At 39.4% G+C, this 24,061-nt stretch overlaps 1 protein-coding gene across 2 annotated transcripts in view; it reads right to left on the reverse strand.

The window, feature by feature from the left end:
• PRIM2 (DNA primase subunit 2) overlaps positions 1–24,061 on the reverse strand; it is a 225,584-nt gene that overhangs the window by 137,096 nt on the left and 64,427 nt on the right. For both annotated transcript variants that reach the window (XM_075598113.1, XM_075598112.1), the window contains exon 7: positions 21,781–21,918. In XM_075598113.1, coding sequence (XP_075454228.1) covers positions 21,781–21,918 — 138 coding nt within the window. The remainder of the gene's footprint in view (positions 1–21,780; positions 21,919–24,061) is intronic.

The raw sequence follows: 24,061 nt of genomic DNA on the forward strand, positions 1-24,061 counted from the left end.
GGTAAAGTATAGTGTACAGAGACCTATAAAAATTATGAAGGTCTATTAAACGAAATGTACATCTGCCTATATCCAATATGGAATCCATATATCAAAAAAGGCACTTACTTCGTGCACATAGGTGCCAGGAGAAACGATTGTATTTATATGGATTAAGATCATAGAGACACTTGCCACTTGAATGACACCATAATCAACTACATCCACAGATGGAAGAGGACACTTAATCATACATGTGAGCTTAGGTAAGTACTCACATTAAAGGAATAAATCCCTATTGTGTTGAAATTATTTTCATAATCCATTCTTGATTAGGAATATACGTCAAACAGGTAAGTAGAATCACGAATGCGGGGTCCACACAACCTTTCTATGTACCTAATATGCGCTACTTTGGGTGGTTATAATCACTCAGGCAATTTAATCTTTATGTGAAGCCTGTTAGTGTATCTATATATACATTCTTTTCCACCCCATGTACCGCTTATACCTTATACACCTATGGGATACCTTTCCTTACGAGCATAGGTTATATTTGGATACCAGCTCACCCTTTCACTAGCCGTCTCTTCAGCTGGGGATTTTAATAACCTTGTCTATATGTTTCCTATCTGTGTGTCTGTTGATTGGTTTAAATAGAATTTTATTATTTATTTTTTATTTTAATTACGTTTTTGGGTCTTTGGGTTTTTGGGTCTGTTTTGGGGTCCTTTGGATCTCTTTTTTGGTCCTATTAAATATACAATATCCATTTCACGACGTCCATAACTGGATGCTATAACTTTAGAGTGCAATGTTATAGGGCTTATAGTGACCCCTGGTGGCCACTAGTTCAAGTAGTTAATAGTTCAGATTCCCTATGCACCAAGTTTTTTATTTAATACTATTAGGTGAGCGATGAGTCACTATGTTCAAGTGAAATAGACTGGATTCTCTCCTCAAATCCAGCAGAATCCAACATTGGCATACTTCCTGACATTTTCAGTGACCATGCAATAGTGTACTGTGTAAGGATAACTAAATGACCCCAATCAAGCCCTAAAGTTCTCCCTCACTAGAACATTTAGAAACTTTAACCCACAACAGTTTCTGGCTGATCTTACCAGCTGCCCATGGCACAGAATCGACTTAATTCCCGACCCCGATTCTGCGTTCGACTATTTCCAAATCAGAGTTCTTAAAACTCTGTGATATCCATGCTCCACTACGCAGAATAAGGGTACGGGGTGCTCACCTTCCGTGGGTTACAACAGACCTTATAGCGCTCTACCATTTCTGGGATGCCTTGTGGCAAAGCTACAAAGTAACTGGCACTACCCAGGATCTTAATCACTACAGATGCCTGCGGACAATGTGCACAAGGCAAACAAGTTAGAATTATTGTTTGGATTTTAAACCAAATTGACTCAATTTTAGGTTTACAATAGGGTCAAGAATGTGCAGGGGAAAGGAGTTAGGCCTCGGACATGGTGCAGGGAGCAGCGCTGACCCGTGCTGAGGCGCGCGCATGCTTACCCAGTGAGCCCCTGCAGCCGCTATGAGAGCGGCTTTAGCAGGGGCTCGCGCACGCTTTTGGAAGCGTGTCTTACCAAATCTTTCGTTTCGGCGCTCACGGGAGCGCAGGGCCGGTCACGTGAGCGGTTTGCCCAATGAGGGCGAACCAGCTCCATGACGTCACTGGCCCGCCCCCCAGACGGCGCGCGCTCTAAGGCCAGGGAAAGCACCGTTTTCCCTCAGCGCGCCTCCGCACGGCTTCAGTGTCTATGGACTAAACCTTAGAAGGGCTACAAGTTAGTTTTTTTAGTTTTCAGATCAAGATCAAATGTGAAGTTACGGATTGGCTTAATCACGTTTGATTTTGCTTTTGCTTTTAGCAAGATCAAAATCCATGTATTGTTAATTTAGGAATCTTAGTAATGCCTTTTCTAGGATTGTCTAATTATTTAAAAAATTGTACAGCTTTACTAGATCTGTAATTTATTTAGGTAAACACGGCATGGTTTATTTGCTGGTACAATGCAAATTTAGTAGCAATAATTGATAAATACCAGTCTTGGTCCTGATTTTAATATAATGGTTATCACTGCTTTGCTTTATTCTGATCATTATAAAGCGCCAACATACTCTACAAGGTGGTACAATGGGAGAACAGAGTGATATAAATTACATAAACAGAGTGTCTTTATTTGGTATGTCCAACAAGCGCAAATGGTAATAAGTGTCCTGCTCATGAGAGCTTACAATATAGATCTAAAAACTTGTATGTGCTATTTTATTGTTTTCTTACAACATGTCAAAAGGTGACTATTTAAAAAATATATGTAAATTGGTTTTAAGGTACTCCAATTGCAACATATAGACTGGTAAGTAGCTGATGTAGGATACAGAATGCTACATAAATGTCACATAAAATTGCATGGTTAACATTTGGATAAAAATAAAAATAGGACATGACCAGAGAACAATAAATTACAGCTTGTTTTTCTGAAGGAATTTTTCTCCTACCCACAGTTACATTCCAACTAATAGACCATAACAATTTGCAATTAAACTTATTAATTACAAATCTTGTGCTACATTTTAAATCAGAAAGTAGATCCTTAAAGGTGCGATTCCATCAGTGATTTTGTTTTATTGTGGGTGGGAAGTAGGGGTCCCCATATAGCTGAACCGTATTAAGCTCAGCCCTTGCTTGCTGAGATAATTGCCTCCAAAAAGGTGTCCCCGATACAACCCCAGCTGGATAAACTATATGGAGGTTTAAATCTCCCCACGGCACAAGAGCAAATAGGAAACGGCAACATCACCCGTCACGCTTCCTATTGGCTCGCAAGCCACAGAGTATTTAAGAACAAGGGAGTACTGGAGGCAGCTACAGAGGCAACTCAGGAAGGAGGACCCTAGAGATAAAAATTAACGAGGTTCAGCTCTCAGACAGCTTGCATCATACCTATATATTTTTGGTTTGCTTGGAATGCTGCTTTAATTTTTATATTTACAAAACGTGCGCCTCAAATGGTCAGATTGATAGTTACCTAAATGCAAAGTGGATTTGATACCATAACTATCCCCATCTCTTAACTGGCTGGGAGCCAAAATGTCAAGATTTTTTACTTTACAATAAATTGTAGCAGATTTCCCTACAAAATATATATATATATATTATATACAGTATATTTTTTTAATTACTGTACTTCCTCAACTGCCATGGATTGTAAGACGCACCATGGATTGTAAGACGCACCATCGATTTGGCCCTTACAATCGAGGAAAATTACTTTTTCACTTGCCATGTTTCAGGAAAGGTCCCATGTCAGTGGAGCATGAAGCGGGTATCAGCGGCGGCAGGAGAGGTCCCACGTCTGCTGAAGGTTGAAGATGGATAGCGGGTGGGAGTGTGGCGGCGGCAGCGGCCGGACAGGTCCCATGTCTGCAGGTGAATGAAGATAAGACGGCGGCGGGCCTGCGGTGGCGGCAGTGGCAGATCATAATAGCAGGAAAGCTGGGCAGGAGCAGAGCGGCATAGGGGAACGGCTGGGGAGGAGCACACTAACACCCGAAGTTGACCGGTGTCTGACTTCCGGTTACAGTGCGCTCTTTCCCCTATGCCGCTCTGCTCCTGGCGCATTCCCACCTGCTTTCCATCTTCAACCCTCTGCAGACGTGGGACCTCTCCTGCCGCCACCACCCGCTTCGTCCTCCGCTGACATGGGACCTATCCTGAAACATGGTAAGTGAAAAGAGGGGGTTAGTAGACATTTAAAAAAAAAAAACATTTAATACATTGATACTAAGACGCACCCCGATTTCAGACATGTGAAAATCGAAAAAAGGTGCGTCTTAGAATCGAGGAAATACAGTACAAAAGTCTTGCTTTAGAACGGCAGTTCTTTTTCTATGATAAAAGTTATAAAAGAAACTCTCTTAACATGTGTAGAATGTTTATCCGTTCCTCTTTCACTTTAGGAAAATCTTTTCTTTTGGCATTCAAATGTCCTATAAAACTATATCAATTAAAAATGGAGTATATTAAATTTAGACCAAGCAAAAAATCTTAAGATATTTTGGCTGCCAGTTAACCCATTGCGGGGCGAGCAATGCATTGCAAACGAATGTGCTGCTGACTCGTCTGGCGCTAGAGACAAAATGGGTAATTCTATATACTCTGAAGAAGCAGTTCAGCCCATTGACCACAATGGGAATGTTAAGGTGAAAAATGCCCGTATAGAAAACACCTTTCAACTGCAATGGTGCTGCGCAGACAGAGCATTATCTCACGGAAACTCCCACTGAGGTCAATGGGAATTTACCTGCGATAATGCCGCTATCAGCACTTTATAAATGAGACTGCTTTTCAACACTCGCCTCAGGACAACTCAACCTGCTCATGTTTTAGGGGTAACCACATTTACATATAAGATAATGAGCGTTGGGTAATCTATTTGTAGCACTGTTTCTCCACCCCCTTCCCCCCCCGGGACATCTTGCATAAGATACAGGCGTTGTGATGCTTGTTACCTGTGAGTGTCCAGGAGAGATCAGCGTCCGTGATAGTAAGGGGAAACAGGACAGGCTTTTGGTGATCCTTCAGGTTCTTCTCATCTTGGTATCAGCTCCTCCAGTCACAGTGAGCTCCAGCATAGCTGGAGACAGTCTTCTCTCATACTTCTACCCAATAGACTGTTACTTAGGCAGACGTATATAAAAAGGATTGTTTATTGGAGCAGCCACTGCAGTTGGTATCACAGCATATGCATCATATTTTAGGATGGGTCCCAGACCTCTGGATGGTGCTGGCCTTCCTGGAATACTGAGGCATTGTGCTCTGCACCGATCTTAGGCTGCACTCAGCTCCAGGAGGAGCTGAAGGCATGTCTCAACCCTAGATGGAGCTGAGCTGAACTCATAATTTGAATACTTCCTCCCTAAGGCACAGAGGGGGAGGGCAAAGGGTCTGCGCCATGATTGGCTGTAACCAGAATCCAGTTCACCTCCACCCTGTCACTCAGCAGCAGCATGCGGTGGGTTAAACCCGCAGGATAGCCTATCACTGTCTGTAGCTACTAGGGCTTATATGACAGGGAGGCAGAAAGATAGCCAGGACCAGCCATGGCTATACATTGATTATTCCTAAAATCTGCCCTAGCTGGGTGGTCCCAAAAGGAGGGACGAGAAAATTTGTTTATAAAATGCTTTACCAGGAAGGAATACTGTACATTGAGCGTTTCCTTTAGTTTTCAAGTACGTCTTGGGCACAGTTATAACAATAGGTTAAGAGAGGTTAATACACTAAAAGTTACCACATCCCCTCAGAACTTTGAGTAATCATCAATCTTTAATGTGAGCTGCATTCTTGTAAATGTATCAAAAGTAAATACCAGGGAATACATTTCTGTTCAAATGTAACTGGAGAGAAATTGTAATGCAAGAGTTGTGTCCCTAGAATGCCAGAAATACTAAGGCTCCAAATACTGGTACAGATCACTAGATAAAGCTCTACCTCCTTTGCAACTTAACAGCTAATTGACTGGTAATGTACATGTAAAATTATGTTTACAAGATAAAAGGTTTTAAAAAGCAAAAGCTATCATCGTAGAAAGAAATTAATTATTCCATCAATGTTGGATTTTATATTCTTTAATGTCGCTCTTATGGATGCATGTGTTAATTTGTCTTCTGATAAGGAGTGGGGGTTTTTTTTTTAGCTTAATTCCTTTTTCCCTTTTGCAGTTTGAGCACTTGGGGGTTTTTTTCTGCATTTGCAGCACTCGCTTCCAATATCCTTCACATTCAAAACATTACTGCTCTTTCCACTGGATTTTTACTATGTGCTGCTTACAGGCAGAGTTGAGGAAAACTGATGTGCAGGCTTACAAAATACATCTGACATGTAAAACCAGCATGGAAGAGAAGCAAAAAGGTAAGGCAGCATGATAGGTATTTGAAAGGACATTTTATTTTAAAATCAAGCATTTTAATAATCCAGTGTTTCCCAGGACACGTCAACCAATCAATTAAACATTCACATGTAAGACCCGTGCAAACATGTATGCATGATAATACTTTGGTTATGCTTATCTGCGGTTTGCTGAGGAGAGTGTTGAGAAACCCTGTACAACCTAACCCTTTAATGGAGCCATTGGAGACAGAATTGCTAAGCAGCTCTGCAACACACATTCAATAGAGACATTGACAAAAACAGTAGATTAAAAATAATTAACAAAAACCAATAGGAAATCAGAACTAAACTTTGGTCCTTTTATTGTAGTGAACTTCAAGCTCTTTATTTATATATTTTATTTATATATTTTCCGATTCAAGATTTAGTGACTATTCTGTGTGACCTTCAGCAGTTGCAACTTGTCATTTTTAATCGAAATTATAAACATGAATAAATATTGCAGATTGAAACAATTTTAGCCCACTGTTACACAGAATCTACAATAGAAGTTCTATAAGTTCATGCAAACACCATAAAAGTTACAATGGAGGCAAAAAAATTTGGCCTCAGGCCTCGTTCAGGGTGCCGGCTTCGGAGGGGGGGGGCAGGGGGGGCGTGCTTACGTGCGGGCGGACGTTGGATACAAATTGTTTCAACTGAATAGCAGTTGTCAGGGTAGCAGCTGCACTGTCGCCGAAGTACGGAGTTGACGCTTGCTACAGTTTCAATAAACAAACCAACTTGTTTTTTGAAGCTGCAGCAGCGTCGCTGGTACTTCGGCAGCCAATGAAATCATTCTTGAAAATGATTTCAACACAGCAACACCGATCCCTAAGCTGCTGTCTGTCACCCCGCCTCCTGAAAGCTTGAAAAGGTCTGCTGGGGATGATGTACACACATCGCCCAGCAGACTGACGCGCGAACGCCTTCCAACTCCTGTCTCTGGCACCCTGAACTCTGCCTTCAGCACGCATGCGGAAGGGGATACAAAAGCCGCGCTGATGACAGATGCAGGGGGTTAGTGCATCTGCTCAGCGCAGTGCCGCTCAGCCCGCCTCAGCGAGGTTGAACTTACTATGTCCCAGGCCTAACAATACAGTACATAAAGTATCTTCTGAAGAGAAACCAACATACACCAGTGATCTATATACCACCTTCATTGCAATACAGTGCACTGCTGTCTTCTGGCAACACAGGGGTTAACCACTGTGGGCTTTAGTAAAAGTTCACTCTACCCTTCAATGACCATGTAGGGATAATAACCGGAATTATCCACCATAAAAAGAATCAAGGCTTCAAGGGAACCCGACATGTATCAGATTAAGGTATATAATGAAGTCTTATTTAAATATTACAGCACTGCTCAATGGATTAGCTCATACAAATCGTCTGGAGTAATGTTTCAAAAAGCAGTTGGTTCTTTTATAACAAATTATGGGTTTGTTTGTAATTATACCACTTGTCCTTAGCAAGAGAATATTTCCTTCGTCAATTTAAAGGACATAAAAGATTCCTTTCCAAATGCAATTCATAAAAATCTTCTTTGGCAATTAAGAAAATCCTCCTCTGCAACAGAAGTTTTATAATTACAAGAACTGTGTCATTACGCTGTGCTAGTCTCTATTTTCTTGCTAAAACAAAAACTGGAATATGGAAGTGTGTCTTATTTAAACATCGATCTATAAGCAGATCTATTCATAAAGTTCTTACAGTACAATACACACTGCAGGGCAGACAAACCCCTCCAGATTGCCTCATTGTTACAAAATAAAAATAGAAAATTAAAATAGTTTTAGAACAGCGCAATGTACAAAGGTTGAGTGAAAATAAATCAATTATATGGCCTTGGTGTTCAAGGACGTGAGACCACTCCGACATCATGTATGTAACAGCAGAGCATACTGGAGCACCACAAGTTGTTTCCAATAAGAAATGTATGTGTTTAAAATATATATTGCAACAGGAGGAAGTCATAACCTCAATATTAACAGACGTTTTGTTAACAGAGAAGGCGGCTTGATAAAATTAAGTTTAAAAAAATGCACCTGGCCCCCATGGCATGCACCCACGGGTAAAGGAGCCAAGTTCAGTAATAGTCGAACGATTATATTTCATTTTCAAGGACTATTTCTACAGCTCGGTATCAAAAGATTGGCGTCAAGCAGACATAGTGGCGGTATTTAAAAAAGGGAGCTAGATCACAAACAGGGACTTACAGATCTATAAGCCCGACATCAACCGTGAGAAAACTAGGTGAAGGTTTCGTATGGGATAACATTCATGAATATCCAATGGATAACAGAATACAGAATTATTAGTTATAGTCAGCATGCATTTAAGAATGATATGTTGTGCCTAACTAACCTTATTAGTTTCTTAAAGGAGGTAAGTAAGAATTTATACCAGGTTTACAGGTATATATATTTACAGGTTGGGCTAAAGTTTTAAGTGGAGTAACTCAAGGATAGGTACTGGGACCCATGCTTTCTAACTTGTTTATTAATGACCTTAAGGGGGCAACGGACAAGAAGGACACAGGACGCGGGACGCGGGACGTAGTCTCTGAACTGCCCAGCATCTGTGCTTATCGGTGGAACTTCACGTGAGGCTAGTACAGAGAACTGTCACTGTGATATCCGAAGAGGAGATTACACAAGCGCTTCTCAAATTAAAACTAAGCAGCCAATGTGGACCTGACTTACTACAATCTAGGTTCCTAAGACTTGGTGCCCAGCAATTGCCAAACCAATTGCTTCCATAGTCAACTCTATCCTGTCTGCTGGCCATATCCCCAAGACCTGGAAAGCTGCCAGAGTTGTCCCAATCTTCAAAAGTGGGGACAAAAACACTGTCTCAAACTACAGGCCAATCTCCCTTCTCTCAATCCTATCCAAAGTCATGGAAAAATGTGTCCACTCTCAATTAAGCGATTACTATAACAAGACAAATTTCCCTAGCCAATTCCAATCTGGCTTTCACCCCAAACACTCCACCGTAACTACCCTGCTAAAAGTTTGCAATGAAATCCAGTGTGGAATGGAACGGGGACAACTCACTGGTGCAGTATTCCTAGATTTTGCAAAGGCTTTTGATACTGTTGATCATGCTATCCTGCTCAACAAACTCCAGAGCTCTGGAATAGGGAAGCATGCTTTAAACTGGTTTCAGTCCTACCTATCAGGTAGATCCCAACATGTGTCCATCTCAGGCTCTAACTCTAACCCCTTGGATATCACCTGTGGCGTCCCGCAAGGCTCTGTTCTGGGGCCCCTACTCTTCTCAGTGTTCATCAATGATCTTCCCACAGCTTGTCAGGAAGCCTCAATACACATGTATGCAGATGACACAATCCTATATGCACACAGCCATAGCCTCTCTGACCTTCAACACATACTTCAGTCTAACTTTTTCAGACTCGAAAACTGGATTTCCCAAAACAAACTGTTTTTAAACACTGACAAGACTAACAATGGTGTTTGGGAAAAAAAATAAACTTTTAAAGCTTCCAGCGACTGAGCTCCAGATTAGAATCAACACTAACACCACCCTAACTCCTGTTACTAGTTTTAAATACCTGGGCATATGGTTTGACTCCCACTTAACATTCGGGATGCACATTGATACCCTGACAACCAAGACCTATGCCAAACTAGGGGTACTTTACAGGAACAAATCCTCCCTAAGTCTCCTGGTCAGAAAACGTATCGCACAGCAGATGCTAATGCCAATTATTGACTATGGAGACATAGTATATGGCTCAGCACCTCAAACCCACCTTAGCAAACTTGAAACCCTCTACAATTCAATTTGTCGTTTTGTTCTCCAATGCAACTATAACACACATCACTGCGAAATGCTCAAAGAACTCGAGTCTAGGCGCAAAGTTCACCTTTCCTGTCTTGCCTTCAAATTCTTTATGGGCAAGCTACCCAGCTACCTGAACAAGCTCCTCACCCCTACCACATGCAGCATCTATCACCTGAGATCTGACTCCAAAAGACTGTTCATGGTCCCAAGGCTCAACAAAGTATCTGGCCGCTCCTTCTCTTACCGTGCACCCCAAAACTGGAACAACCTACCAGACTCTCACATCCACCACCAGTCTAAGTTCTTTCAAATCTAAGGCTGTCACACATTTTAATCTGGTCTGTAACTGTTACATACGCCCATAATATAAATTGTCTTTAACTGTGCATGCAATGTCTTGTATATAATGTATACCCTGCTCATTATGTAACTGTATTTGTAAACATGTATTATTTGTCTTAACTCTGTGTCCAGGACATACTTGAAAACGAGAGGTAACTCAATGTATTACTTCCTGGTAAAATATTTTATAAATAAATAAATAAATATACAGGATAATCTGTTACCATGATTTAACAATTTCAGAGGAACTGCTTTCTGACGTGTGCAGAGCCAAGCTGTGGAACGTATCCTTTTTATGTGTTATATAATAAATTCGTTGTACATTGGTACCTTCTCTCTTTTCCTTATCCTATTATCTCTCTGAACAGATCTGGGAGAAAACTTTGGAATTCTGGTGAACACAGCAGTTGGATTGTGACGATAGCCTAACTAAAGTGGATGAAGTGATCTTTTCAGGAAAGCATATGAACAGCCAAGATCTCATTCTTCTGCGCTTTTTCATTTATTATTCTGTAAGTGAGATTCTATAGTAGGGCTCCATTGTACTTTATTCAGAGTGCACTATGGTCTCTCTTTTTTCTTTTCTCCTATGCGCTGTAGGTCCACCACACACCCTCCCCCACCCCGCCCCCCATCTAATTTAGTAAGACCACTTCTTGAATATGGAGTATAGTTTTGGACATCACTCCATAAAAAATACATTAGTTCCAATTAGAAAAAAGGACAGAATAGGCATTAAAATAAAAAGGGGGTGGATCAACATATTTGAGGAAAGGCTAGCGAAATCAGATATATTACATTAGAAAAGATGTGTCAAAGAGAGGATATGAGAACTATATAAAAGTACGGTATATTCTGGATCAATACAGGAAACTTTAAAAATAACTTTTTATCCCAAGGGTTAGTACAAACGACCTGGGGTAATCTCTTATGGTTGGAGGCAAGGAGATGTTAACAGGAACAAAGGAAAGGGTTATTTCCAGTAAGGGCAGATCAAATATGAAATTAATTACTCATGGAGAGTGATGGCAGATGCAATGGATATCTAAGAAAAGGTTAGATATCTTTTTAGAAAGGAAAGGTATATAGGGCTATACCAAATAAATAAACAGAGTATGTTGATCCAGGGAGAAATCTGATTGTCATTACAGTAGTCAGGAAGGAATTCATTTTACCCCTTATGAGATAGCATTGGATGTTTTCACTGGGGTTTTTTTGTTTGCCTTCCTCTGGAGCAATATACTGTAAATACAAACACATTGTATAGGATGTGTGTTTAAATTTAACATATGTTGAATTCGATGGACGTGTCTTTTTGCAACCTCATCTACTAGCCTACATAGCCAAGAATTTGAAGCCAAATTTTCTGGTGTGTCTAAATGCTTTCCTCAATTATTTTTACAAGGTTATTTTAAGAAAAACAAAAAGAACACAAAACCCCAGCAGAAGAACTTTCTCAAAACATGCTTAACCGTTTAAAAATTAGTTTAATTGTAATTTAAATTATATATCTAGTTTATTCAGAGGGAACAAAATATTTTTGGCATTAGTCAGCCTTTAGTGTACTTAAGTTATTACCATAATTATGTTCCCTGGTTTCTGAAGTAGATTTAAGTTTCATGTTCTCATTAACCGCAAGAGTAAAGGTGTTTTTTTTTGTCAGTGAAACCAATACATTTTTTTACCCACACAACAAAATGTCCATATTATACAAATAGCACACTGTGCATTTACTGCCAATGAACACATTTGTGAAAACAAAGACCAGTTACTTTTACTGTACTTGCGCACTTCACTGCTTACAAAAGCCGTAGTTTATTCAAATTTTCACACAACCTGATTTTTGCATAGACATCTGTCTCCTTAAGGGGCGTCTGATCTAAAGCTTACTACACAATATGTCCTTATAGTTCCACAATCCAAGAGAGGATACAACTGTAGTCTTTCTTTGACATGCTAGGCAAAATTCCTGTAGTAAAAAAAAAGTTTTAATAAAACAATTAACCACTCATGGTTAAAATCTCTCAAAATTGAAACAATATGCTACTTAAATAGCATGGCCGTCTTTACACCATGAAAGTAGTACAGTACTAGGGTCTTTGTTGGTCAACCACCGTCTTCAAGGAGAGAACCAATACAATCTGTACGCCATGAAACATCCTGTACTACCCAGTCTTAATGAATTATTAATACATCACAGAGGATTTGAATTGGTTAAGAGAAATCATGAGTGGTGAAACAAAGCTGTGAGGAGATGAAGGCGCAGCACTAAGTTACAAGCATTCTTTTTATGGCAGGTTTGGTTGGTCGTTACCAGGCAGTATAGGATGTAGGAGCACAGCAAAAAATTCCAGCAGGAAAAAGATAAGTGGTGGGCAACTCCAAGTTAAAATAAAAGGGCTCACAATGGAAAAGACTGAAAAAACGAACCAACGCGTTTCATCCCGTAGGACTTGATCAAGGTATCATGTATGACACATTATGTTGAGAGTACACACTTATATGTGAGCACCATTTTCTCCAATCCCTGCTATTGGTTGGTCGGTAGGTAGTAAGTCTCGCCTAACCGGCCTGTGGTAGCAACATTTTAATTAAACACCAATGGTATTACTACATAAAGATTTATTTTTTTAAGCAATTTAAGTGCTAACTCTGCTATATTTTGCATTTGTGAGAGTGCAAACATAGCACATTTTAATTAGTTGAATTTAACTGCAATAACAGGTGTAATTATTTTTATTGTCACACAGAACAAAAGTAGGCATGAAGGAAAATGTTGGGACATAGTCCTCAATTAGACTTGTGGTGGCAACAAACTGGAAGCTTGAAGATAGATTGACGATCCTCTTATATTGTACATGAAATACATGTCCACTCATAAAGCACCCTGAAGAAGAAATGGAATAAATATCATACAGGAAATGCCAAATTATACTACTTTCACTATGAAAGGATCAATGTTGTTTAACTAGCTGAAAAATTACCAAACAATGTATCCAAATGTAACATTGACCAAATGTTGGCCACAACAAGAGAACAAACCAATCTTCAAATACACCACTCCAGCTTGGGGTTAAACCTTTGAGCAAATATCCAAACAAAATGTATATCTTCAGTTCTTTCATAGCTCATAATGATGGGCAATAAGACCCACCGTCCTGCAAATGCAGGTGTAGGACAATCGCTTCACTGTCAAATTCTACTACAAGAAAATTAAACAGTTTGGCAGCTGAGGGACACACTTTATTGTACATCTCCACAATCGCCTTCATAGAAACTGCTTTGACAGGTTGCTTTATAAATGTTCCTTGTCTGCTTATTTTATGTAGGTCATCATGCCAGATGACCCCCATTTTGCAGATCAGACTAGCAATTTACCATATGAAACAGGCGACCTGAAGAGCCAGTCAGCATAAATAAAGAAACAAGATCTGCGGATCATGCACTTTTTACATTACAGAAGCTGCTAGACTTATTTCAGATAATTATTTGCTTGACTAATATTTGTGGCTTATTAACTTTTTTTATCCGGCTGTTAACTTTCCTCGTTCCCATTTTTATTTCAATTTCTCTCTTCTACAACCCCCCACCCCTCCCCTCCCCCCCCCCAAAAAAATAGTAAAAATAAAAAAGGTGTTACTGGCAGCTGGAGGCGGAAGATCAGGGTACAAAGCACACATAGAATCAGCATGTTGCACTAGGGAAGGGATGATACTGTCACCCTCTTCTCTCATTTCACACTTGAAAAGGACAATTAACACACTTTATAGGCAGTTGCCACCCATTCCACATCAAACATGATATATATAGATATATAGATATATCATATAAAAATATTACTTGTGAGCACATTCACATATCTTACATAGGTCTGCAATCCTGCTTTTCGCCATTATCACCTAGCATACAGTGCTTCCACTGCAGCAAGGGATTCTGGGAAATGACATTTAAATGAGCACACAGTGCCACCTTTTGTCTCAAGACCACATTACATGCAAACCCCTTAAGCCAATGCATGCTGCTTTAAACACAGCTTTTAAACATAGCCTGGGATGAGATGCAAAGCCAATAAACCCACTCACAGACAGACTGTTTCAACATATATATATATATAAATATACAGTATATATATATATATATATATATATATATATATATATATATATATATATATATATATATATATATATACAGTATATATATATGAGAGAGATATAGATATAAATATTTACCTTACTGTAGCTTATGGGAAGCATAGACTTGGGAGCACTTGTTTCCACATTGGTTTTAAGGCAGGGAAAAGCTGCACTAAGGAACAAATAAATGCATCACCTTTTATAGGATCCTTGTTGAAATTAATACTTAAAAAATTTTAATGAATGAAAAATAAATTAATATTAAGGCCCAGCCCCCAGACAATATCAACTTTCAGCTAAACCCATCACATGAAAGCTGGCTAGATGCATTAAAAGTAATTCATTTTTTTTTCCAGAAAAAAAAAAATCTACTGACCCTTTAAAAAAAAAAAAATGTAGTTTTGAAGACTGCCATTGTGGGCATTCTGGTTCCTTTCTGTTAATCTGAATGAGCAGCTGGCAGCCAAAAATTCCTGTGTACACGGAGGGGGGGGGAGAACTGTGTGAAATCTCCAATTGCAGTGCACCCTGCTCACTTAATCAGCCTTTTTTTGCTGCACATATTCCCCAGGTCTCTCTCGCTAATTTTTTTTTTACATTTAGAAACGGAGCAGGTGATGCATCCTTCTTTGTAGTGATTGAATACATTTTTGCTCTATAAAAGTAGAACTGTCAAAGAACTGAATTTACAAGTACAAAAAAAAGCTATTTCGGTTTTCTCCAGTCTCCTAGCAACAAGAAACTGCTGATGTTTTCTCGGCACTAGTGGGTAATGTGGATGAAATCTGTTCTGTTTAAGTGCAGCCAAGTGTCAAGAGCAGTGGATCAGTGCAGTAAGAAGATGCAATAACTTTCAAGTCCAAAGGGTTATTTGAAAATATATAGAAAATTATGCTCACAAATTAAAGCTGCAGTTCAAGCTGCCTTATTTTTTTTTAAATAAATATATATGTTTTTTTTTTCCCCCATTCAATATGTGCATCAATACAATCTGCACATGACACATGATTTGCTAAGCTGCAGATCGATCTGTTCTCCTGTAATCGATCGCTTGCTCCGGGTTATTTAATTCAGTTCTTGCACAGCATTGTGGGCAATGTAGTTCCTGGAATATGATTGACTGGGCAGTTACTAGATACAATTGATTCACTGCTAGATAGAGGGCGAGTCTCAAGAGCCAGTGTCTATCAGAAGGGGAAGGGGGCTGTCACTTTGGAAATACTTCCTACATTAGAAACATTTAAAAAGTCTTTAAAACATTTTTTTTTTTAATACTACAAGTATTTTTTCATAGTACTGAACCAATTTATTTATTTAAAAAAAAAAACATGTAAGATATTGCTTGAGCTGCTGCTTTAAAATAAAAAATAAATTCCTTTTTTTTAAAAAAAAAAGCATTAGGATTGGGTGTAACAGCATTGATATTAAGACATTCGATTAACAAATTCTCCTTTTCCTATAGTATATTTCCATTCTCATGTAGTTCATAAAGCGCCGGAAAATTTTAGTTTAACCTATAGAACTAATATTTATTGGGTACAAAACTAAAAGTCTATGTTGTGTGACGTGTACACGTCTATATGTGGTTATGTATGACGTCAAATGGTTTGGTAACTTAATTTGGGTATTTAAAAAGCTAATAACATTGCTCAGGAAGGAGACTATTCATAATTAGGCTGCAGGAAAATGGAATATTAACAGGTTTTGGACATCAAAAGTACCACAGGACAAGCCACTTAAATGCAAGTGGGAATGTGTGTGTGTGCATATATGTTCTTTCAACATGTCAGGCCTGAATTTTCTTAGAGGTGTTTCTCACCACTGCTATTAGTGCTGTGTTATTGGAATTACTGTAACATTCTTTACAATATACAGTTTTTGGACTAATCATGAAGTACAACAAAACATACTATGAGATACATGTTCAAAACATCTTCGTCTGGACTTTTTAAAGTCCACTTGCCTCCACTACCTCTACTCAAAAGAGCTGGCAATATACTGTAGTATTTTATATATATATACTTACTTTTGCTCATATTTTAAACAAGCACCGCAGATAGAAAGTAGGGCAGTGTTTTTCAACATGGCTTCCGAGGTACCCCTGGGTTTCACATGCATCCCAAAAGGGTTCCCTGCAATTTTTTAGGTCATTTGAAAATTGTAGCAACTACAGAAGAATTTACAATGTATCTGACCTCGGACACGTTATTAGAGAGGGTTGGGGTTCCTTACAATGCATCTGATCTCGGGTGCATTATTAAGAGAGGGTTGGGGTTCCTGAGAATTTTGCACTATAATTACAGGGTTCCTTAACCAAACAAAGGTTAAAAAACACTTAACTAGGTCAACCATCATTAAACCCATATTTACCAAACTTAATTAAGAGTTACATATGTTTTATAAATTGCATTCAGGATGCCATCTCAAGGCTACTACAATGTTATAACCTTTAGTTTTTGGGAACTTTAAACCAATGCAGTGGTCTCTTGCAATAAAGAGGTTAATGAGGAGTTGATTTCCATACACGTGTGAATTGGCAGGTGTGAACAGGTATTATAAAGAGCATACTAAAAGCGAGCTGCTTCTTTTGGACAAACACTCCCTACACAATAAAAGCTATCAAACCGCTGTAACATCTGCTTCAGATGGTCTATAAACAGCAGATAGGTTGAGAGAACATTACTGGAAATGTAACAGGAGGGTAACTGGATGCAAAAATTTGCAACAATGCAGTAACTGTTTTTCCCAACCGGGATTCCGCGGTACCCTGGGGTTCCATGGAGAGGATCAAAAGGGTCCCCCGCAGGACTTCCCAGAACAGGGAGAGAGCAGGGCAGTTTCCTCTATCCTGATTGGCTGCTGCTGGGTAATGCAGCCCATCAGGAGGTGTCAGGAGCCCCTGGGGTGTTAACCAAGCTTGTGTGCATGTATTTGTTCTGTTGTGTGTGTTCTGTTACTGTTCTGTTGTGTGTGTTCTGTTACTGTCCTGTTGTGTTTTCTGCCCCTCTGAATCCTCTGATCCCTGCAACGCCCTGCCCATCTGTCCATCTGTCTCTTTCTCCTGTGACTGTCTCTCTGTCCTCTGTGACCCTGTCTTGTTGTGGGGGTGCCTCGGCAACCGAGCACTGTGGTTAGAGGTGCCCCAAGAGAAAACAAAAGGTTGAAACCCACAGCAGTAATTACTAGTAAAGTAATGTTTAATATTGAATCATTTATGTTCATTCTTAAACATATGTGTATCTCAGTCTTGATAACTGACAGCCAAGATCAGCCAAAAGCGGTAGTGGTTATATTAAACTAAAACAAAATAAGAACTTATTAAATCTCCTCCTACATCGAACTGTGCAGTGCTTTCTTTGGACACTCCTAGTAGTGACAAAAAGTTGCAATAAAAAGACAATTGATAGAAATAGATGGTTACTGGATGATTTTACAGTAAAAAATTATCAGAATGAAAAGAGAAAAGTAAATTAGAATAATCGAATATTCCCACTTGCAAAAAATACATATGAAAAATATGCAAGACTATTTCATTCCCAATATAAAACTTTCCTAAAAGCCACATCATATTTTGCAACACTACTAATAGTTATAAATAGAAAGCAGTGGTTCAAATGGTTATTTCTATTGAGTGTTATAGAAAATAACTGGTACAAAGAACCAGCCCCAGCGATTACCCACAAATAACAAACAGCCGCGGTTTACAGTATAGTATAGGCAAGCACGACACAAACCCATTATCTGCTGCTAAGAACTTTACTGGGTTACATTATGAAGCAGACAGCACACCGAATTTACTAAAATGACACATGTAAACGGGCAAAGAGTTCCTTTGGCCCCAGTAGGGAATACTATCCATGTCTTGCAGTTCCCTCGTGCTAAAGGGGCTAATTGTTTTTTCCCTACAGAAAACCTCCCATAGGAAATGGCGGGTAGAAGCTCTTGCCCGAGGCAGATTGCTCTGCAGTGAAATGCTTGCCTTCCGCACTTACTGGGGAAGATATTCAAACAAAAATGATATTTCATATTTAAGAACAGATGGTAGAGGCTTTTCCTTTCCTGCTCAGGTTTCTCTTTCCTGTATCACAGCTGCTGTGAGGCAATGGCTCACCACCACTGAGAAACTCAGCAAGCTTGATCTCTGACAGACAGGATCTCCTCCCTTCTGGCTGAATAAAGCACCTAATGAGTTTAGAAAATGTCAGTGGAGCTCATCCAAAAGTTAAAGCATCAGTGAACGATGCAGTGCTTTGCAGGGCTCCCTGGGACTCAGTGGTTACAGTGAGATGATACTCTGTACCAATATCATTCGTTTTCTTCCACTTTTTAGAGAAGAAAACAAAATTCCAACAATGTGTGCTATTTTATTATAGTACAGTATTAGCAGGTTTTAAATGGACAAGGAAATACACCCTCTTGTGATCATAAACTTTTCAAATTTAACGTGAACAATCCATATTTTTTTTTTTTTGTTTAAGATATTTTGCGTATCCCGCGCTATACAAAAGAGACTGTGACCCCTGGACAGAGTGCAACTCCCTGCTACTAGCGTACAGCAGGGAGCGGCAAAGAGCCGTGTAAGAGGTGGATCACATGGACTCCTACTGATGGAAAAATCTCACGTAAACCGTCGAAAAAAATAAAATTATCAATTTAATAGTTTTCCTCTGAAACATTTAAAATTAACCTTAACCCATTTGGTGCCAGAGTGTCTGCCCCCTCTGTGGCATTAATGGATCACTGCTCTATGGAATGATCATTTCCAGCTTCCGGAAGTGAAGGGTCCGCCCTCGCCCCTCAGTGTACTTGCCGATCAGCACTGGACGTGGACAGCTCCTAGGAAACAAGCCAAGGGCCTTTGGGGTGGCAATTTCATGACGTGCACTGTACCTCATTAGGGCACAGGGCCATATGTATTCAAAACTCGTTGTTTCCCTTTACCTGTTCGACGAATGGAGATGTAATCATTTAGGCAAAACAAAGAGGGTAAATTGCCTGTATATACAAATTTACAAATAATCTGATCACAAAAAAGATTGGGTAAATCTGAGAATCCTCTAAGGCTTATAATAACTCTGGAAACATTACAATTTAAATATTTAAAAAAATACTTATAAATGGTCTGTAACTTGTTTTAAAAAGGAGTACATTACCTACATGTAACCCACTAAACATGCCACTGCCTTTTGTTCATTTAAGTCCTTAAAGGAATAATAATGACAACATATGCAACAGCTTTTCACCAGCTATTGATTTTCTATACTACAATGAGTTCTTACCCATAGTGCTCTATATTTAGTTTGGTACATTACATGGTGTTACGAGATTCAATAAAAACTAGGAAGAGGATTAGTCTGGGATTAGCAATATTTTATTGCTCATTTACAATGACTACTTTTCCCCCCCCTCCCCTTTATTCATTTTCAAACACCATGTTCTAGAGATTAGTGTGAGAATTAACTGCACATGCTGATATACGTTCTGTACAGAATATCTACTTATACTGGAGAAATTCTTGCAAAGTCCTTCACAATAGAGAGATAAGAAGCACTTTAAAATTAAGCCCTTTTAGTTAATCTGCACAGTAAAGATTTGATTTCTATCTCAACCCTTTCAGTACCTGAGAGGTCTATTTGATTTCTCTTTTAAACCTTCCAGCAATGATACCAAACCTTTAAAAACACTGAACTGATGTAATAGCCACACTAACAAAACCTTTGACTACGCTGCACAATTTATATAATACTCTTGACAAGTTCGAGTCCGTTTCATGGTTCAGTGTCAAGACTAACAAATTGCAAGCCCTCAACATTAAATCTCTCTCCAGAAGTAATTAAACTAACAAGCATAGACGTCAACTTCAAATGGCAAAAATAAACACTAATCTTGGAGTTAAAATACAGAGGAACTATAACTTGCTATACCAGGCTAACTATCCATACATGCATGTTCAAATCCGTGAAAAAGGACCTAGAAACAGTACTGAAGTATTCCATTTCATGGATAGGAAAAATGCACTCAATTAAAAATTACCCTTCTCCCAAATATCCTCGACCTATTTAGAGCTCTCCCAACTATGGTTAAACAGCGGGACCTAGAGAACCTACAAAAACACGCTATGACATTTATATAGCGCAATCTCACACCTAGAATGAGGCAGGCTGTTCTTCTATCTCGGCGAAAGGTGGCCTGGCAGTACCACGTTTCTTGGATTATAAGGCAGCACAAATATCCCAAATGGTCCTATGCGTACCCCCTAATACAGTCTGCTGGCTAGATATCTAAAATCATTTAATTAGTCCGCTAAATTTAGAACCTGCAATGTGGATCACCAAGAAACAAGGGAATATGTTCCCTACTACCTGCTTATCCTTTAAAATCTGGGATGCTATGGGGGGAAAAAAGGGGTTAACACAAGAGAACAATACCATTTATTAATCCAATGTTCAAACCGGGATAGAAGAGCAACCATTTCAAGTGGTGGTTAGATAGCGGTATTACAAGAGCTGGAGACATGATAAGGGATGGTGCGGTTAAAACCTGTAATTTCCTTAAAAGATATCCCATATGCATAACTTTCGATTTATGCAAATCAGACACTTTATACAGAGTACTTTATACAGAGTATATCACGTATCAAGGGATTTCCGACCTCCAGTTGTAATGGGACCATCTCGAAACAGTATGTAGAAATGCCCACGTTGCTAAGGGCCTTATATCCACTATATACCAGGCATTATCCCAGAGGGGAGACAGATGAGTAGCCCAATAGGCAGTGGGTGGTGGCTTTACGTGAGCTGAGGGACCCAGAGACGTGGAGGGACCTCTGGGAGGCCACAGTGTTGGTCGCCATGAATACTATAATCAAGAAGAACAGTTATAAGTTACTGTACCGTTGCTACCGGACTCCAGCCAAATTGAATAAAAATGTATAGTCAGGTGTCTCCCCTCTGTTTCAGGGGATACGGACAGGTTGGTACCTTCAAACTCAAAAGCTTTGAAGCAGATTTTTTTTTTTTACCTACTAAACAAGGTTCTGTGAATTTCCATGAATCCAGACCCATGGTTGGCTTTATCAAACAGCCCAATCCCAGATGTACCCTAGTCTTCAGGTGCTAATGGACAAAGTATGGCAGATCCTACGCTATGACAAAATGACAGGGTTTCTTAACGACTTAGTCGAGAGGTTTGTGACAGGTTGGGATCTGCGGCTGAATGGGAGGAGTGTACGGGGGATAGACGCAAGACTGTATACCCTTTAGTTATTAAAAAAATATGAATCGCAGATGTGATGACCAGTATTTACTGTGGTTGTCAATGTAAAGAGAGTCAAATGAACCATGTATCTCCCCCTAACCTTTTGTTTTTCTGTACCTCCCACCCATCCACGTCCTTTTTACTTTCTGTACCCCTTATTTGATGTGGGATTTTAAAAAAAAAAAAACCACACAAGTAAGCATTGTAAGCAGACGTTACAAAACATTGTTAGACACAACCAGTTAAAATATTGACATATTACATACAAAATATTTTCATATAAAATGTTTCACTTACTGCCAAAGCTTTTGACAGCTTCGCTCTGAAGTCATTCAGGACAATTGCAACAATTTCGTTATGTGGAATGAATGCAAACCCTTTAAAGAGGAAAACTTTTCTCGGCCGTATTAAATCAAGAGCATCTTCAAAGGGAACCTTCAAAGAATAAGACATTGGTTAAGTCATCTTGAACATGCAGGCATGTGGAGTAAAACATCGCAGTTACAAAAAAAATGAAACGCTCAGAAGCATAACTGCTGGTCTACAATGTTCATTATTTCCTCCTTAAACATAAGATACAGGTATGTAGGCAGGGAGGCACATGTGAAACCTACAACTACCATGCAGTATGAAAAGGGGAAAAAATGATAACGCCAACTTGTGGGGAAAAAAAAGATAGCAGATGTGATCAACTGGTGTTAAATACAACTAGATGACAAAAACATCGTATTAATTAAATGTGATGGCTTTATAAAAACAAAAAAATTATTCAGAATATGTAAAGTGAAAAGTTCCACAAAAATCTATTTCTCAAAATGAATTTTAAAAAAAATTGTTTAATTATATATATCAACTGGTGGGTATATCCAAAAATAAAAAGGACATTCACTGGAGTTCTTGCAGCTTCTCAGGGTCCGACTAACTTCTAAGAGTGATATAATTATATAGACTGTCAGAGCTCTTGAAATTAATACCACTAGTCTAGGAAAGGCTAATATGGACAGTCTCCATTCTTTTATCCATGGTGTTCTTAAATCACCATCATCATACACAATCATTATTATTAATCCTCTGGAGCATGGGCTTAGCTATACACCGGGCACAGCCCGCGGGCCCGCGCTCTTTGGGGGCCCACTCGCCTCGCCTGTCGGCAGAGGCAGGCGGGAGATGATGGTACGCGGTGACTGGGAGATAATATGCGGCGGGCCGCCAGAGGAGGTAAGAGTTCTACTGAGGCAAGCAGGATAGCTGAGGAGGAGCGAGATCCGGCGGTCTGACCCGGAAGTCTTTCTTACTTCCAGTGTCTGCTGCCACGGCGCGCTCCTCACCTCGTGCTGTCCTGCTTGCCTCAGTATAACTCCTACCTCCTCTGCCGGCTGCTCTTCTGTATCCTTTCTATATACCAACTACTGCAAAATGAAGGGGTGGGGGGAATTATAAACACAGTGATCCAAGATTAAATCCTCATTTACATTTTTAGTTGTGAAAAAAAATTGCTTTTTTTTTCCAGTGAAGTTAAAAATTGTATTTGTTTCTTGGGATGGGTAAATTTATGTTTTTTGTAAATAAAACTGTAAATGGGGTTTGGATTCTTAAGTGTATAAGGTTGGGATTTATTTTTTCCTCATTTTGCAAAAACCTTTTGTTTAACCGAAATTCCTAGGTAGCACCCACTCTAGGATTAGTCCTTTTCATTCAATTACAATATAGAAGTACAGTAGAGCGAGGTATCATTATTGTTTTTGTCTTCATTAGTGTATCCCAACTTTTCACACCTTCCTGTAACAGGCACATCATCATAATACTTTATCAAAAGAATTTTTTGGTTTTCAATAGCCGTATAAAATGTACAGAGGCTCAAATACTACAACCTTCACATCAGTTTTGTTGCTGCTGCTGCTGCTACAGGCAATACTTTATATTCTAATTCCCCTTTGCCTTTTTCTCAACTGTGGCACCTCAACCTGTGGAGTTTACCTTATTACTTCACTAGCAGACTTTTATATACAAAGAGACACTTCTCATTCTAATTCTCCACACTCAGGCTCTAAAATGAAGTATCAAAAGCAGTTCTCAGTTTAGAAACGGTCTGTCCAAAAGTGACCAGCTGTTTAAATGCTCTCTGGCAAAGCTTTATGGACATCTGGATTCCTACATTGTATTTATTACCAGTGATTTGCAAAAACGATTACGTCATATGTCGGCATGTCTGTTGACATTAGTTTTTGAACAGCAAGGATGACCACATGTGCAAGCACAGCTGCCTCCAAGTCTGAACGTCAACGAGCTCTAATTCCATGCACAGCCACCTGTGATAGCCAAACCACCGCCTAAAGAAGAGTTTGCCAATAACCTGGGACGAGTGTAACAACAAAAACCAAATCCTTTTAAATCACACTGAACTACAACTATAGTAGGATGACAAAGCTTGAAAGAACATGTGGAATATAGGGAGAGGGGGGTAGGAATTGAGTGAGAGGGTTGGGGGGAGGAATTAAGTGAGATAAGGGGGCAAATTGTGTGAGAGAGGAGGGGGGAGGAATTAAGTGAGAGAGGAAGGAGGTGGTGGGAGGAATTG

Source organism: Ascaphus truei, chromosome 4 (assembly GCF_040206685.1).
Source record: "Ascaphus truei isolate aAscTru1 chromosome 4, aAscTru1.hap1, whole genome shotgun sequence".
NCBI classification, from domain to species: domain Eukaryota; kingdom Metazoa; phylum Chordata; class Amphibia; order Anura; family Ascaphidae; genus Ascaphus; species Ascaphus truei.